An 18,555-nucleotide genomic window follows, 5' to 3' on the forward strand; every position below is an offset into this window, starting at 1 on the left:
CCTGTGCCTGGCGGCCAAAATAGCCAGGAACAGGATGGCGGTATGGGGGTCGGAATCCCAATGGCGGCGCAGCAAGCTGCGCCACCATGGAGGATTCCCCAGGGCAGAGGAAAACCGGCGGTACACCGCCGGTTTTCCGTTTCTGACCGCGGCTGTACCGCCGCGGTCAGAATGCCCAAGGGAACACCGCCAGCCTGTTGTCGGTGCTCCCGCGGTCGTTGGCCCTGGCGGATTTTACTGCCAGGGTCAGAATGACCCCCTAATTGTCTTGTCTCTTACACTCTGTGACCATAGCCCTACGCCACGTAGCTCATATAGTAGGTCTCCTGTCTTTGTTCATTGAAGCTATCTTCCCAGGCCCTTTACATTATCGAGCATTACAAAGAAAAAAGAACATCTTTGAGAAGAGGTCTCTCATATGCAGATCATATTCCCTTACATCAAGAAGCCAAGGAAGAATCCACATGGTGGCTCGAAACATACAGGCATAGAACGGCAGATCAATCTTCAACACAACATCAGATCTAATTTTAGAATCTGACACTAGTTTGGCCAATTGTCGACTGGAGGCACGGGTCAGGGCGGGAGTCTTTAATGCATATCAAGTATTTAGAGCTTCTTGTAGGCTCATTTGCCATTCAATGTTTCACACATGACAGAGTATGGTGCTCTAGCCTTCTCAGGATGGACAATCTTATGGCAGTGAGATATAGCAATCATCTTGGAGCTACTCATTCTTGTATCCTGGCAAACCTGGCCAAGCAGTTCTGGGAATGCTGCCTTCATCACATTTCAGTCAGGACAGAGTATCCTTCTGGCTACCTCAACAACGTTTTCGTGTTACCTAAGAGATTACAGCAATTGGCAATTACGTGTTCCCATGTATCTGAGACTTTAGGCGCTATCAGGCCTTTTCTCAATAGACCTATTTGCCTCCAGGCTGAATGCGCAACCCCCACAATTATACAGCTAAAGACTGGACCCAATGGCTCTGGCATCGGACGTGTTTCTCCAACCTTGGAACCAAACACTATCATATGCTTTTTTTCCCTTTCTCATGATTTTGCATTGTCTGTCAAAGGCAAGCAGTGAACAGTCATCCCTAGTTATAATAAATCCCTTTTGGCCTTCCCAGATCTGGTTTCTGGATCTCCTGAAAATGTCAACAATGATTCCAATTCTCCTTCCCTCATTTCCGGATCTGCTGCACAATCCCAATGGCGACTCTCACAAACGAACACTTACAGATCAGTTACAATTGATGGCATGGAAGATCTCAAGCCAAGGTGGTCTGTCCCAGGCCTTTTGCCAGGCATTATCAGTTTCATTGCCAAATCCTTGTCCCAGGAACTTCTAGGGTGTACAAGTCAGCCTGGAATTCTTGATTTCACTGGTGTTTGGGATCACATTTGTATCCCTTTTCATCAAATATCCCTACCATAGCTAACTACATTGGTAACTTAGCAGCTTCAGGCAAGTCTTACAGAACGGTCAATATGCATAATTCAGAAATATATAAATGTCTACTTTCATTTAAACACACTTCTGAATCAGGGCTTTGGATCTTTCGGGCATGTGTTTACTCCTTCGGAAGTATACTTTGCTATCTCCAGAAGAACTAAAATGTTGATTTCTTCTGTGGAGTAGCCTGCTTTCTCACAGTCTCCAAAGCTGTGAGTTGTTATATATCTTGAGGAATAGCAATCCAGAAATCTTCTTTCATGGCTTCTTCCGTCAATTACTCATTTTCCTAATTAAATCACATTCTCCTGTGTCCTTCCCCACTCTGGCAAGATGGGTGAAATGGGCCATGTCCCAAGCCTGCAATGATATTTCCATTTTTGGTCCTCATTTTTCTTGAGGGCTAATGGCTCCTAAAGCTTTTTATTCTGAAGCATGTTTGGAGGATATCCTGAGAGCAACCAACTGGTCTTCAAATTCTATGTTCAAAACATGTTTTTCCAAACCAATTACACATGCTTTTTTAGCAGTAGTTGATTAGTTTTAAAATAAGCATAATACGAGCCTCCAGTTTTTACATAAAATGCGGACTTTCCAGATAAACATGTATGAAAATCCTAATTTGATTAAAGACACGGAGGTGAGTATTATCCCAATTTTTTTTTCACCCACGCTCATTGTGATTATTATTGCATATCTTATTGCAGTTCCTCAATCAATGGTTCACCAACCGAACTGATGATATGGACCAACAGGAACAGATGTTAGCGGTTTTTCTTGTTTATCTGTATCTTCTTGATCTTTTTAGGGTCGAGCCTGCGTTGCATGCGCTCGCGCATGCGTATCGCAGCGAGACGCTTTAGTTATCAGAGAAGGGCTCGGAGCCCTGTTGACGTCACGTCAGTGTGTTTCATTGGTTCGTGGGCTTGCCTAGTAAAATCTGCTTGCTTTCATTAGTGGAAGGCATGCCCACGTCATGCCTTTTCCGGTGGTTAGCCCTCCTTGAGCGCAGCGACCAAGAACAGAAAACATGCAAGGCTTGCAGTTTTCTGTTGGATCGTGGACTACTTTTTCTCTATTTTATTAGCGCGATTTCGTTTGGCAGAAGTCGAGCGCTTTACACAGTTAATTTCACTTTTTCAGTTTAGGTACATAAAATCACTTTTGCCGATAGATGAAAAGTCAGGTTAGGAGTTTACAACGCGATCAGCTCTAACATGAGCAAACGCGAGACCCGTTGCATTGCAAATGCTTGTTTCTTTTGGTAACAGGACGACCTGCCTTACACAACAAAAGAGAGGAAGGACAACGATTGAAGGGACTATTTATAGAAACTCTAATGTAATACCTGCATGGCCTCCTTCTGACAGAGGAATATTTTTCAGTCTGTGTATATGACCGGTATAGAAAAACTCCAGCACCAACTAAATGAAGGAAACCACTCTTTTCGAATAACTGTAATGTCGCAAAAAACACTGGAGACTCCTTAAGCAGGACTTAACTCACGCTTAAAGGAGCCAGCAGAGAAATATGGGCGTGACTCGTCGAACGAGGAAATCCTCTGCGGGAAATCCCCGGCCTTTCTGCACAGCTGAAAAGCTGCAGACAAGAGAGTGGGGGCAGTTAGTGTTCCTGTGGCGGGCACCGCAAAAAAGGCTGCAGATCCGTAAAAACAGCCAGTCAAGAATGTAACAATTCATGAAATAAGGAATGATCTGAAGTAATGATCCAGACAAGATAAAAATTAAACCAAGCTAGTAATTAACTATGTCGAAACGTACCACTAGTAAAGGCACTGTAATGAAAACAAAACTAACACTTCCTCTGTGGACGGGCAATGATTGAAGGGACTACATATTGAGACTGTAATGTAACACCTGCATGGCCTCCATCTGTAGTTCATCACCCAGGCCTGCTGGGATGCGTAGTTTTTTCTTTACTGTCTGTTAACCATTTAATTACCTGGCTGCTATTGAATTAAAGGAAGAAAGAAAGGCATAATGCTTGCCTAAAATTAGGACTTTCCTGCATATTTAATTGGAAAATCTGCATTATGCAACAAGAAAAGGCAAATTATGCAGCATAATGCAGCACATTTCCGAATATTATTACTTCAATATTTCGTCTAATTTACACATGGTAACACTGCCTGGGAAAAGATTTACTATTATTACTACCATTTAAACCCAAATCCAGCAATAAGCAAAGATGACCGGTCAACCTCTGCGAAGGGCATTCCAGTGTTCAGAAATGTGTCACTATGTTTTTTTAATTACTTTTGATCTGTTTAAGCTAGAAACCTGTTTTTGTTCAAATCTGCAGAGTATGCAGCAGGTGAAGGATTATGTGATGAGGGAGGTTAATCCATATTTATGCAAACACACAACAGCCACAGAACGGCATGATTCCAGTGGTCCTGTTCATCAGTAATCTTTAGTACTTTGAGTCCAAGTCTTCCTCCTCCAAGTCCTGGACTTCTGTACCTCCCTAATCCCATTCCGCTGCTTTGTTGTCTACGGTGTGGGGAAGGGTGGGATAATTATTTTATTACTGGATTAGGTTAGGTGAGTCTGTCTCTTATTCGAGGAAAACTCATTTTGTTAGGACTGGTACAAGGAAGACATTGATTTTGAGTAATGAACAATCTGGGCATTATGAAAAGCTACACTACCATGGACAAAGGGATGTTTCTAATAAGAGCTAAGCTTCCTACAACAAAGTGCTGATTTGCAGTAATCACAAGAAATGGCCACTGGCTTACTCACCTATCGAAACCTACAGGCTTTTACGTCAATCGGTTGCCTAAAGACTAGCAATGCATGTTGACATCTACTTTCTGCCGCTCACAATTCTATGGTGGCGTATACACCTAGCAGTATGGTGTCTTCTCTAACTCACCAGGCATGTTGAATGATTGTATGCCAGTAGAATTAAAAAAAACACAGAAGTCACTAGAAAACTATGGCAAAACCATGGCAGTCTATTCTAGCTAAGGAGACAGTCACTTACACCACTCCTGCTGCTTCCCAGGTGGGCACATAGCTGGTGTGCTGGAGGTATTATGGCCACAGTGCCATTCCTGGCTTCACAGTTGCGAGCTGCTTCCTTTTCGAATACCACAGACTATATACATCTCTGCCAAGTGTGCTGCTTTCTCTTTTTTTGTGCCATAGATGCAATACAGTGTCGGTGGTGCATATTTTTGTCTCTGTCTATGTCCTTTCCTATTTTCATCTGTGACCCAATGACCTGCATTCTCTACTTAATGTAGGCCTGCCCCCTTCTGCGCAAAGATACTATGTTATGATCAAACTCTCATGTTTTTAATTCCTGCCCCCTCCCCCCACATTTCCTCCTTTGTCTCCTGACACTCTGTAGCTCTGAAAAGACTGCTTCTCCTACTTTTTATTTGGTGGGGGAGGGAGGTGCATTCTTGTTGCCACCACCACCCTCCATCGAGGTCACCCCCTCTCTACATATTGTTTGTAGCTTCCACCCACCGTTTCTCTCTAATCTGAAGTTTTTACCCCTGACGCCCATTTTCTCAGCAGAAAACCCACCCTCCCTCTAAGCAGAATTGTTTTTGTAATCCTGGTGCTGTCCCTTCAGCTGATGGAAATCTCCACCATTCTATAAGTAAATGTGTGGCCTCCCAGGCCCCAAACAAGACTTCAGCAAATAGCAAGGCCAGGGGTCGACTGGAGTAAGATTAGTGTGTTTTTCGACCAAACTTCCTGGTGTGTGAAACTGTTTAAGTCAATGGGGCCATTGTGAATGACAAAAAAGTATCTTATGGCTAAGTGAATCTTTATACTGATGTGTGGGATTTACATTTAAAGAACAAGGCTGTGCTGGAAACTGTGGTGCTCACTCCCACTGCGAGAATCTCGTGTGTGAGGCTGCACCAAGATTGAACAATTGATCCAGGAAATGAGACCTACAAATCATTAGTAAGGGTCTTCTGCAAGAAATGAGAATTTCACCCAGTGCAAAAGACTGACCAGCAAGGTGAGATGCTCATTCTTCTGGGGGCAGGACTCCGTGGTGAAGGGAAAAGAAAGCCATAACGCAATACGCCTGATGTAACATATTTCTACAAGACACTTTCACATCCACAGACAGACATTCCTTCAGTTACTGCAAAAAGGTCACTAAAAAAAAAGTGGTTGTTTGCCTCTACCTCTGAGGGCCTGCCACATCACCGACAAAAGCTGGCCTCCTACAGTCCCTGTGGCATGCACAGCTACTGGGTGGCACTGGTGTAGGTGAGTAGCCCTGCACGAGCAAATGCAACCATGAACCGTCAGCATTAACAAAAAGGGAGCACAGCCCCAGTGTTCTATACCCTGCATGCTTGTGGTATGTCAGTACTCTGCCAGTGTGTTCCACTTCTCTCGGAATCTGCATTCACACGAAATAGACACACAATGGATTGTGCACACTTGCCGCACCTAGTTCGTCTGCCAGCCTTTTCCCATCCTCAGTAGGAACCAGACGATCGTCCTCCAGGTCACACTTGTTGCCGACCAGTATCACTTGGGCGTTGTCCCAGGAGTAGGTCTTGATCTGTGTCGCCCTGCGCATATCCGGGAGAGACAAGAGAATACTGTCAGATTCTTCAAGAATCTCTTCCCAGAACAAGGCACCAACACACCCAAGGCCTAGACTTACAGATCTGAATGCTTGTCTACTATATTTCATTTATTTATTCACTGAATAGGGTTAAGAACCATCCAAATATATTGTCATATAATATCACTAAAGCATTTAATTGTTTTAAATAATGCAAAAAATCAGCCTCCGCACGCGCCAATACTTCAAGTTTTAATGGATCCCCTTTTGCAGCCCTTGGCCTCAATACAGGGACGAAAAATGCTGTTAGTTTCGAGACGCTAAAGTACATAGGCTTACATGGTGCATGTGAGGGGCAATCGGACGTACAAAGTAAAGCATTAAAATGGTTTTGTGACTTTATATGATATTTTTTGAATGATAACTATTCAAAAAAGTATTTACACCGTATAGTCTTCAACAATTAGATAAATTCTTACACGCCTTTAGACAGACTATCGGAAGAAACCATTTAACCTCTTGTCTGAACTTGAGCTCGCCCGGAGGTTCTCTGCAGGGGCTTATTAGGGTCATATTTTCAGTAATAATGTTTGATTTTACAGATTCGGTGGATGTTCCATTTCAGGACGTTTTATGGCTAAGGCATAGTAAATGGAAAGCGCATCAGGCTTCACAAGGTGTATGGAAAGCGGCATGTAAATATTAATATAATAAAATGATTGATTAGATTCAGAATTCGTTATTGTGACAAACATCCACCCAGATGTGTTCAGGCCTGTTACGGGTATGGTTCTGTCAAAAAATGTAGGTGCAATGTGGCCTACTGGTGTTTTGTGTCAGTTAAGCTGCAGAGATGGCTCATTGTTTTGCAGCATGGAAAAAATGGATTACCTAGAATGTCATACATGTAAATTGAGGTTCTCTGTCATAAGAAGCTCAGAACAATTTTGAGTGTGTATTTACAGTACAAGGAACTAGTAACTACTAGGACCTAGGAACTACTAGGGTCCTGGTGTATCAGTGATAATTCAAATCACAGTGACCCCTATGGTAACAGTAGTATTATGATATGAGCTGATATACATTTAGACAGGTTTTAATACAAATTAGAACATATATAGAGACTGTCAAAATGTACATGGACTTTCAGTGGGGTAAGAAAACCGTGGTTGGTGCTCAACCAAACGTGACACCTATATGTAAAGTATAAATACATGTATCATAAGTCAAAAGTACACATACGAACCGCATGGCAAAAATTAATAAAATAAGTGTGGGACCTTAATATTTGTGTACGGCTTTTTGATCCATTATAAATAAAGGCTCATCATCGGGAAGTAGTTTTGTATAAACCAGAGAAGTTAATATAATTGTTGAAATTACAATTACGTCCGTCAATTATGGAACATCTGAAATCAGTGTGAGCCCAGTTTCTGTAGGTTCGAGTTACAAGAGGTATATGGGAGAACTGCTGGTATCATTAATCCTCACACTGGCGCTCGAAACCGAGAAGGGGCAGTCCGTTTCGATTTTGACCGGCTGTGTGAGGATGTTTTCACACAATGACCCAGCAGATCTGCTATGATCAAATGCAGAAGCTAATCTGGACATTGTTCCACTCTAATTTTAGCAATACATACTTCATCGCAGCTCTGGTCCCCAATACCTGTATTCGGGTTACTACATAGAGTTTCACATATTCCTTAATGATACCAGCAGTTCTGTCATATACTTCTGGCACCTTGAGCCTCACCCTTTATGTGATGAAAAGCAATCCTGGAAGGATGTACGCGATTATTTGTGCTACAGGTCTCCTGAATTCGTACTCTAACAAGTAGTGTAAAATCTACTGGGAGATGCAACACAGATGACTCTGGAACAGGGACATGTTCACCTCAGGACACGGGAAGAGGGTTGTCCGGCCTCCTTGTCCAATAGTTCCAAAGAAGGAAGGGAGGCTTCACCCTCTTCTTCAACTCCTAGTGTGATCAGTTCTGGCTCTTCTTTGCGACCCTCACACCTTTCCTTGAGTAACCTGTGCTTCCTGTCAAACTCAAGGCATTTACCGCTGAGGCACTGAATGTTGAGGTGCTTGATTATGAGACCTTAACGTCAATGTTAGAAATGGGGTCTCTAGTTGGCAATGGTTGGCACCCTGTCCAAGTAGGGACCTTCACTCTAGTGAGGGTAAAGAAGTCACACAACTAAGATAACCCCTGATCACCCCCTTCGTAGCTTGGTCTGAGCATTCAAACTTACCTTAGAGGCAATGTGTGAAGCATTTGTACTTACACACAGTAACAAAGTGAAAACAGCACGAAAGTACTTCACACCAGTTTAGACAAACAGCCAATATTTATCTGAGTAAAACAAGATTTAAAGAAACAAAAATCCAACATACTACAAGCAGAGATACAGATTTTTAAAGATTAAATCTTAGTATAGTGCTTAGAAACTTTATAGCTCCAACTGGGGCTATCACAGCATGTTGACGGAGACGTTCCCAACAGTCTAACGCCACGCGTGAGGGACTGCGAGATAGTCACTGAGTTGCACTGACCCTAGGTACAGAACCTTGGAAAATGTTGAGGAAACAGAGGCACGGAGTTGTGGAGTGAGGCGTTGCTGGAGCCGGTACGGCGTCGGTTCCTTAAGGCCACGGAGGGGAGGTGAGGCATCGGTTCCTTATGGCAAGGCAGGGTCGATGAATCCAGCAGGTCAAGATGTGAGGAGTCCACTCTGGGGTGTAGCAATCACACCACAGGGCCACAGGTGCTGCAGTGGAGTCAGGTGTCACGGACGTCAGTGAAATGGCACATGGGACTCAGGCTCTGGCGGGACTTTGGAGGTGATCCAGGGACTGGATTTGGCACCACCTGGCAAGTCAGCACTCTTAGCAAGAGAACCCAGGTGTTGGCTGATGAAGTCTTTGAAGTCCCTGAGATTTTTTAACAGGATGCAAACTCAACCACGCTCTTGGAGAACCTTTGGAAGCAGGATGTAGAAAGCAAAGTCCAGTCCTTTCACTCCTAGGACAGAAGCAGAAAGCAGCAGGCAAGCATGCCAAAGCAACAGGCAGAGTGGTAATCCCTCCTACAGCATCCAGCTCTTCTTCCTGGCAGAATGTCCTCAGTCCAGAAGGATTCTAACTTTGTGGGGTCAGAGGTCCAGTACTTATACCCATTTCTGCCTTTGAAGTAGGCAAACTTCAAAGGAAAGTCTTTGTAGTGCACAAAACCCTCCCTTTCCTGCCCTGGCACCAGACACACTCCAGGGGGGTGGAGACTGCTTTGTGCAAGGAGAGGCACAGCCATATTCAGGTGCAAGTGTTAGCTACTCCCACTACTCTAGCTCAGAAAGACCCATCTGGATATGCAGGGCACACCTCAGCTCCCTTTGTGTGACTGTCTACAGTGAATTCACAAACAGCCCAACTGTCACCTTGTCCCAGACATATATCCCACAGACAGGCAGAGGCACAGAATGGTTAAGCAAGAAAATGGCAACTTTCTAAAAGTGGCATTTTCAAACTTACAATTTAAAAAACAACTTTACCAAAAGATGAATTTGTAATTTGTGAGTTCAGAGACCCCAAACTCCAAATCTCTATCTTCTCCCAATGGGAAATTACACTTAAAATATATTTCAAGGCTATCCCCTTGTTACAGTATGGGAGAGATAGCCCTTGCAATTGGGAAACCCGAATTTAGCACCATTTCACTATGATGACATGTGAAGCACACCAGTACATGTCCTACCTTTTAAATACACTACGCCCTGTCCATGGGGCTCCTTTGGGCCTACCTTAATGGTGACTTACATGTAGTAAAAGGGAAGGTTTGAGCCTGGCAAGTAGGAGCACTTGCCAAGTCAAGATGGCTGTTTACAACTGCACACACAGACACTGCAATGGCAGGCTTAAAACATGTTTGCAGGGCTGCTCATCTGGATGGCACAATCAATGCTGCGGGTCCCTAATAGGATTTGATTTACAGGACCTGAGCACACCTGGTGCACTATACTAGGGACTTACTGGTAAATCAAATATGCCAATCATGGATAAACCAATCACCAATACTATTTAGACAGAGAGTACTTGCACTTTAGCAGTGGTCAGCAGTGGTAAAGTACCCAGAGTCCTAAAGTCAGCAATAATGTAATTCAGCACATGATCAAAAACAGGAGGTCAGAAGACAAAATATTTGGGGATAAACCTGAAACAAGGGCCATTTCCAACAGTCAGCATAACTGACTTGAAGGCACATGACGTCAAGGGTTTTAGGAGTTTCTCCATCAGCATCCGTTGGCTCTTTCTCAGGTGGGTCAGTCTACCTCAAGGACTGTAATTGCATGTGAGACACTTCTGTTCACCCTGTGGCACAGAAAGGCGAGATGCCAATGTCTAACGAAAAGTTGGGAACCTGAAAGCCCATCATTCATATTTCATCTTCTCCATAATACCACCCTCTCCTGAACATCTCCTGCCTTTATCATCAGATGAAGATGACTTACAAGTATCAAAAGGTCAAGAGGGTCCACCTGCTGTGTCTGAATTGTCTTCTCTGGAAGCTCGCCATCTTCTTCCAATGCTGCCTCAACCTCCCCTAAAGCAAGAAGCATAAAGCAAGGAAGCAGAGCCATCACCTATCAACAGAGAACAAGCTTACGAAAAAGAGGAAACAGAAGGAACTTCACTTTAGCACGTTCTGACAGGTCTCACATATTCAGATCCTATACTGCCACAGAAGGCCCTTGTCTTTTTTAGAATTTGACATGAGAGGTTTCTCCAGATCTCCAGACTTGTGTATTCCTACAGTCTTCCAGGTAGATGATGATCTTTTTTATGAAATACTAACCCAAGGGAGCCAGAAACATGAACAGTAGAAGTTCTGCTGTGGTTTACGAAACATTATTTTTTAAACTCTTCTTCCAAAACCACAACCACAGCCAAGACCAATGGTAGCTCTGGTTCAGGTATACCGGAACCTACAAAGTATACTACCACAGAACGGAGAGTGAGAGGTGAGGTGGGTGAAGTGCCCTTTTTTAGGTCGAGCTCGGCCGCACCACCTCCCACCAGTCATTGCTGCCATCCTTCCTGCATGAACGTGCGCTTTTCACTGCCTCCATCTGTTTATGATTTCATCCCTGGAATGTTTGAGCGCTAATAAATCACTCATTCTGTCCAGAAGGCTTTTTTTTGTAAGATTCGTACTACTAAAATGAAGTGCAACTAGGCATGTTACATAAAAAAAACAGTGGGGGCTTTTAAGCATCTTCAGTTTCACATTTCCACGCAGGGATTGTTTTCTATTTCCCTGCAGTGGAAGTCCCAGAACCATTTTCCTATTCAGACGTGGGCAAGACATGCTTGCAAGACTCATTCAAAGAAGCTTCTGGGCTGGCCCCATTTTTTAAAGAAAAGAAATAAAAGCCAAATTAATTCGCACATTTAAAAAAGAGTTAACCCTTTCCCGTGGTGTTATCTTCAAGCTGATGTGTGCAGACCTTTATTTTCCTTGTCTTTGCTGACGAATGATAGCTGGAAATGTACATAAACTGGGGCATGAAGGGACAGTGTACACAGGGATCCTTCCAAGGCAATGAAGACAAGGTAAGAGGGGCAGCTGTTAGTTTTTTCTATGCAGCCTCTTATAATGGGTAGCTATTGTCTATGTTGCTCTAATATTTACATAAACAGCAGTATCAGCGCTGTCCCAAACACACACGCCTGAGCTCCAACAAGGTAGCATGCAGGGCTTTAAGTGGGCCGGGTCCTTGCGGCATTCTCAAAAGCAGGTGCAGAGACGCGTCCCTATCAGGCTGTCCACTTCTGCCCTCACCCTTAGGGTTCTTTATATAAGAAGCTGAGAGTGCCCGTCTGAGGGTCTGTTCACTGCCTCCCGGTGTCAACATGAAAAGGCAGCGCTCAAAATACGTGTTGACATTGTGACGCGATGTTTATTTCAGTTTCAACAACTGGGAACTCATGTATAAATCGTGAAATGACTGGGGAATACATATAAATGTAGAGCGTGTAATTGCATAAATATACACATTTCAGTGACATAAAACATGAAGTTTTCACAAAGACCGAACATGGTTACTTCAACTAAAAAGAAAATGCCCTATGAAATCCGTTTTGCTGGTGGAAATAGTGAAACTAACATTGTAGTTGTTGGAATGGGAAGGGAGCAAGGCTCCGCACGTGCGTGCGTGTACAATAAAAAAAATAAGGACTAATAACAGACTGAGAAATATATGTGAATATTTGTGACCATTAAGACGGAAGAATAGAAGTGACACAAAATAAAATGCATGAAAGTGATAAGATTTATTATCTCTAGGTACGCCAGCATTCATCCTGTTCACAGTAATTTAAAAAAGAAGCATATTGGTAAATACTGTTACATCACAAGGCAACTTTTCATGGCGTATCTTCAAGCTACACAGAAATCACACCAGTACACGATGCAACCCCCGGAATGTGATGCCTGACTTTCAAAAACTTCCTTTGATGGCAATATTTTCATTTTTTTTGCTGCAGCTAGAGGAAGAAGGTCAATGGAAATGCTTTAGTTATATGCAGGGCCACTGGAATTATGTGGCAGAGAGGACCAAATTATGTGACAAGGTTGACCAATGTATGAGGTAATAAAAGTCCAGTTATGCATTTATAACTCCAATAGCTCTAATTCAACCGAATGTGAGACATATTGCATTGCACAGGCTTGTTTAATATCTTCTGATGCTGATGACATACTAAGGGACTAACAACCTTGTTACATCACTGCCATACTCTTTGTGAGATTTAACCCTCAAAGTATACCTCTTTGACAGCAGCCTCCATCAAACCTATTGATTGCCCAACATCAAGAGAAGAGAGGCAGTCCTCCAGGAACTGATAGTCTATTCTTAAAGGTATCACGTCCGCTGATTGCATACTTTTATCTGCTGCCAGGAAGTGCTCCAATTGGTTTGGTTCTACTTCCTTCGCTCCTCTAAAAAGAGACACCAAGAGAATGGGCACTGTCAGAACCAACGTATGTACATCTTCAGCCGTAGCCTGGAGGATTGCCAGCTTAATTGCTCTGTTCGGCCAATATAACAAGATCTGGTCTCAGAACAGGATCGAGAAGACTTCAAGCACAGCCTTCAGGAAAGTAAGATCACTACAAACCAAACAATAAATGCAGGACTCAGCTGATTTGGCAGTATGCAATACACATTCCATTTTTCTCCACCGTCAGTTTCTCCGAATACGTCCAGTATTTATGCTCTTAGACAGTTATTTTAAGATATCTCGGTTTCTCTACGCAAAAAAGCTATGAGCTGTCAAACTTAGGAGTTGCAAGGGCATCTACTCCTGATACTTATGGGTACAGAAAAAAGTTACAGCCTGGAATAGTGATCCATCCTATTCTTGAAGTATGCAAACATATTGGCATGGTTTGGCCCTTCTTCAGATCTTTCGTCATGCGCCTCAGGGGGATTGAACCGAGTCAGTAGCTGCATATGAGTCATATTTCCACATTCCCACCAACATGTTGTACTGAAAATTCCCAGAGCCCACGTAGATACAAAACTCCACTTATTTGCTGTCCTTCCCTTTAGCCTAAAATCAGCATTAAGGAGTTTTTCCAGGTACAGTGTGTCCTGGTTTTATGCACATATTGCAATGACTGGTTGAAGTGGGCCGGTTGTGCTCCAAAATGTCAAGAGAACAAGGTGAACATTCCAAACCTGTCTGGCAAAATCAGATCAATTTGGCAAAATCGATTCTTCATCCAGTACAAACTTTACAGTATGTGGGAGCCATGTTAGATTCAAGTCTCGCAAGAGTGTCTCTGTCTGAGGACAGGCTGTTATCTATACTTGCAGAGATTCATGCTCGGAAGGCAGTCTCATTTTTAATAGTTCAGTAAGTCTCAGTTCTTCTGTGCAGCATGGCAGCATGTGTCTTTCTGGCCACTAATGCAAGAGTTTGCATGCACCCATTACAAGAGTGTCAGGAAGACAAGAGGTGCACAAAGATAGGGGACTCGGAAGAGAAGATATTGTCCCCTGCAGCCACTGCATCCAACAGACAATATAATGCACTACCTGAACAAGAATGCCGGGACAAGGTTGAGAGTTATTTTGAAAGAGGATCATGTTATCTGACATTGTGCTCTGGTAAGGAACATTTCCCTGATGTTTATCTGCCACTAATACCAAACTGGAGAACAGATAAGATCAAAAAATTAGAAGCCAACTGGTTGGCGCTAAATGATGATGTCAGCAAATCTTTTTGCCAGTGAAACACACCAAATAGACCTATTCACAAGGGGACAAATTAGAAAAATGCCATGCCTTCCCTTCAAGGTCTCCAGAGGCTGGATCAAAAGGTAATGTCCTTATGATAGATTATTCAGGGACATTACTGTAGGTAGCTGGCTCTGTATATACTACACCAAAGTAAGGTATAGTGTGCACAGAGTCCAGTGGATCCCAGACGCATTAGAGTTTAAAGTAGATAATTCTAATGCTCTCTTTTGTGGTAATGTGGTCGAGCAGTTAGGCATATCAGAGGGTAGTGCTAAGCATTTGTTGTACACACACAGTAAAGAAATGAGGCACACTCTCAATGACTAACTCCAGTCCAATGTTTTATGTATCAAAAATATACTTTGTTACTTTATTTCTAGAGCCAAAAGGATCTTTGTTGCCGGTAAGTACAGTTTCAAGAATGTATCACTTTCAAGTATCAAATGCACTAACACAGGGTCATGCACCCAATGCTTTTCAATTAGGGAACCCAAGGGGTCACAAAGATGCTGCAGACGTGTTCCAGGGAGTTGACTGAAGAGAACCAATTGCTGGACAGGTACTTAGAAAGCCCACTGGACGCTGCTGGACTGTCGGCTGGGTACCCCAAGGCCAGGGGGCCGCGGCTGCAGGGGTACCTTTAGGAGTCAGGAGATATTCACCGGAGCTGGTTGCGGTCAGGGGGGTTCCTTTGCAGTCACCGAGGCGGGCGCTCCCAGGCAGACTTGGTAGCCTGTGCAAGCTCTTCCAGCCTAGCAACTGTGTTGCTGGGCGAGAGAGACTATTACGCATGTGTGTTTGGCCGCCCCAAGACGCCCAACCAAACACACATGCGCTCTCTGAGGGGAGTGCACAGTGCACTCCCCTCTGCTCGTCACCCCCAATGCCCCGCCCCCTTCACAAGGAAAGGATAATAAACAAAGTTTATTATCCTTTCCTTGTGAAAGGATTTGCAGCAGTTGCTGATGGCGGGGGCGACGCTCCTCCGCCATAGCGTAGAAGCCACCACTGGTCCTCTGGATTTAGGCTTCAAGCGTCGTTGTGTTGGTACAGAGATGTCAACCCAGGGTGTACTTGAGATCACAATCGCCTGGAAACCTTCTCTGGACTAGTGGGCCACCTGGACTTGGGCTGTGGGCGTCGGGTGCACAGTGGGCAGGACTCGCAGATCCAGGGTGGTTCTGGAGTCCTTCTTGGAGGTTTCTTTGTGAATAGGGCTGCTGTCCTCTGGAGATCTTGGTCCTTGGGTAGGCAGGCAGTCCTCTGGGGGTTTGTAGAGGTCGCTGGTCCTGCAGAAGGAGACTTGAAGCTGCAGACAGGCCGGGAGGGCTGGAACCAAGTCTGTTGTCGTCTGGAGTCTTCTCTGCTGGTGCGGCTCTTCAGTCCTTCTTCTTCTTCTTGTCAGGTCATCAGGAATATGATGAGCAAGGTTCAGAGGGGCCCCTAAATATTACATTTAGGTCTGTTACAGGGGTCAGAGGGCAGTAGCCAATGGCTACTGTCCCTGAGGGTGACTATACCCTTCCTGTGCCCACTTCCTTTGGGGGAGGGGTCATAATCCTAACCCTATTAGCTATCCTCCTCCAAAACAAGTTAGAGGTTTCTGCAAGAAGGGGGGGTCACCTCAGCTATGGGCACCCTAGGCGTGGTCCCAGCTGCAGTGGTCACTCCTCCTTGTGTTTACTAATTTTCCCACTGGACCTGCTGCCAAACGTGGGGCTTGGTCTGGGGGGCGGGCACCTCCACCAGCTGGCTTTGTCCCTGACCCCAGAGAGCACAAAGGCTCTCACCCCCATGGGATCAGAAACTTGTCTGTTAGTGGCAGGTTGGTACAGAACGGTCAGCCTCACACTACAGGGTAGAGTGAAATACAGGGGCATCTCTAAGATGCCTTCTGTGTGCATTTTTCAATGAATCCAATACCGGCATCAGTGTGGGTTTATTGAGCTGAGAAGTTTGATACCGAACTTCCCCATCTTCAGTGAACCCACCATGGAGCTGTGGGGTATGTAATGACAAACTCCTGGGCCATGTACTCAGTATGGCCACACTGCACTTACAATGGTTAAGAATGGACTTAGACATTGTAGGGGCATATAGCTCATGCAGCTATGCCCTCACCTGTGGTATAGTGCACCCTGTCTTAGGGCTGTAAGGCCTGCTAGAGGGGTGACTTACCTAAGCCACAGGCAGTGGTTTGTGGGCATGGCACCCAGTGAGAGATGCAATGTCGATTTTACCTTTTTCTTCCTACCAGCACACGCAATCTGCAATAGCAGTGTACATGTGTTTGGTGAGGGGTCCCTTAGGGTGGCACAATACATGCTGTAGCCCTTAGAGACCCTCCCTAGCCACAGGGCCCGTTGTACCACTGGTACTTTTTAAAGGGACTTAGCTGTGTGCCAGGGGTGTGCCAATTGTGGAAGCAATAGTACAGTTCAGGGAAAGAACACAGGTGCTGGGGGCCTGGTTTGCAGGTGACCACTACACACTCAGGCAAGATAGCATCAAATATCTGGGGAAGACTACTGCAACAAGGGGCTAGTTTCCGACAATTACTTAGGCCTTTCCTTTTGGTTTCCTTAATTCTAGGTAGTTACCAAAATGTTACAACGCGAAATGCGTCCATTACTTACGATAATGGCATTACTCCTAGTCCTACTCCCTCGCCTTCCTTTCCACCAATGAGGCTCCCTGCCTCCCCCTAGACCCGTCTCTTCCCCTTAAAAAAGCCCCCCCCCACCCCCACCACCTCCTGTACAGAAACAAGCCCAAACAGCAACTCAGATGGTCCGTACCGGGAGGGCGGGAGGGAACGGAAAGGAAGGCGAGGGAAAAGGATTAGGCGTAATGACATTATCGTAAGTAATGGACGCATTACCTCCCGTCCCTGCCTCGCCTTCCTTTCCACCAATGAGACATAGCAAGAGAAAAACAGGAGACGGACACTGAGTTGCAACAAGTTTAATCACAACCAAAAAAGGACACCGGACAACCACCCCCCTATTACATCATAGAGGACAAGACACAGTGACCCAATACGGACTCCAAACTGCCCAAGTCCACCACTCTGTAATGACGAACAAAGGTAGAAGGTGAGGCCCAAGTAACAGCCCTGCAAATTTCCACCACAGAAGCGCCCTGCAGCTCCGCCACCGTAGCAGCCATACCCCTGGTAGAACGCCCCTGTATCCCCTGGGGTGGACCAACCCCTTTCAAAGAATAAGCCATCAAAATCAGAGAGCGAACCCAACGACTCAAGGAAGCAGTGGATGGCTTCTCCCCCTTCCGAGCCGGACCGAAATTAACAAACAGGGAATCACCCTTCCGGAAAGGAGCAACCACCCGTAGATATTCCAACAAAGCCCGACGTACATCCAAAGAATGCAACCAAACCTCCTCATCCGAGGAAGGATCAGGACAAAAAGCAGGAAGGATAACCTCCTGTCGAGCATGGAAAGCCGAATTCACTTTGGGAACAAACGAAGGAACCGGAACAAGCACAACCCGATCAGGAAAAACTTTACAAAAAGGAAAAGAGCAGGCCAAGGCCCCAAACTCCCCCAAACGACGGGCTGAAGTAATGGCCACCAGAAAAAAAGTCTTCAAAGATAGATGACGTAAGTCACATGAATCCAGAGGTTCAAAAGGAGGAACAGTCAAAGTATCCAACACCAAAGAAAGATCCCAGGAAGGAAAAGCCCGCACGAGGAAACAAGTTAAGAAGGCCCTGGAAAATCCGAGGCATCAAATGACCCTCATCAGACAGATTACGCCACGGACCCCTAAAAGCCTGAATCGCAGCCCACTGCACACACAGTGAAGCCACAGACAAACCCAACTGAGCCCAATCCTGCAGAAACTGCATCACCTCAAACAGAGAAGCTGCCGTAGGATCCAATCTATGCCGCAAACACCAGGAAGAAAAAAACCTTCCACTGCCGACCATAAGACAGCAACGTAGAACGACGCCACGAAGCCAGCAAAGTAGAACTCAAAGCGACCGGAACCCCTAAGCACGTCAATCCCCTCCGTTCAACTTCCAAGCCATCAAGTGCAACTGCCTCAACGACCCCATCGGGAGGCAAGGAAACTCCAGAGGCGAGGGACAGAGAAGTAGAGTCCACATGTGACCAGCTGCCATCAACCGAAGCAACGGAAACCAATTCGCCCGTGGCCAATGGGGTGCGATCAAGAGAACCCTGGCCTTCAGAA

General features: G+C 45.0%; 1 protein-coding gene across 2 annotated transcripts in view; it reads right to left on the reverse strand.

Annotated features, from left to right (window-relative positions):
• Positions 1-18,555, reverse strand: part of RAB3D (RAB3D, member RAS oncogene family) — a 188,710-nt gene that overhangs the window by 38,407 nt on the left and 131,748 nt on the right. For both annotated transcript variants that reach the window (XM_069231867.1, XM_069231868.1), the window contains exon 4: positions 5,913-6,037. In XM_069231867.1, coding sequence (XP_069087968.1) covers positions 5,913-6,037 — 125 coding nt within the window. The remainder of the gene's footprint in view (positions 1-5,912; positions 6,038-18,555) is intronic.

The sequence above is a fragment of the Pleurodeles waltl genome, chromosome 4_2, assembly GCF_031143425.1.
Source record: "Pleurodeles waltl isolate 20211129_DDA chromosome 4_2, aPleWal1.hap1.20221129, whole genome shotgun sequence".
NCBI classification, from domain to species: Eukaryota; Metazoa; Chordata; class Amphibia; order Caudata; family Salamandridae; genus Pleurodeles; species Pleurodeles waltl.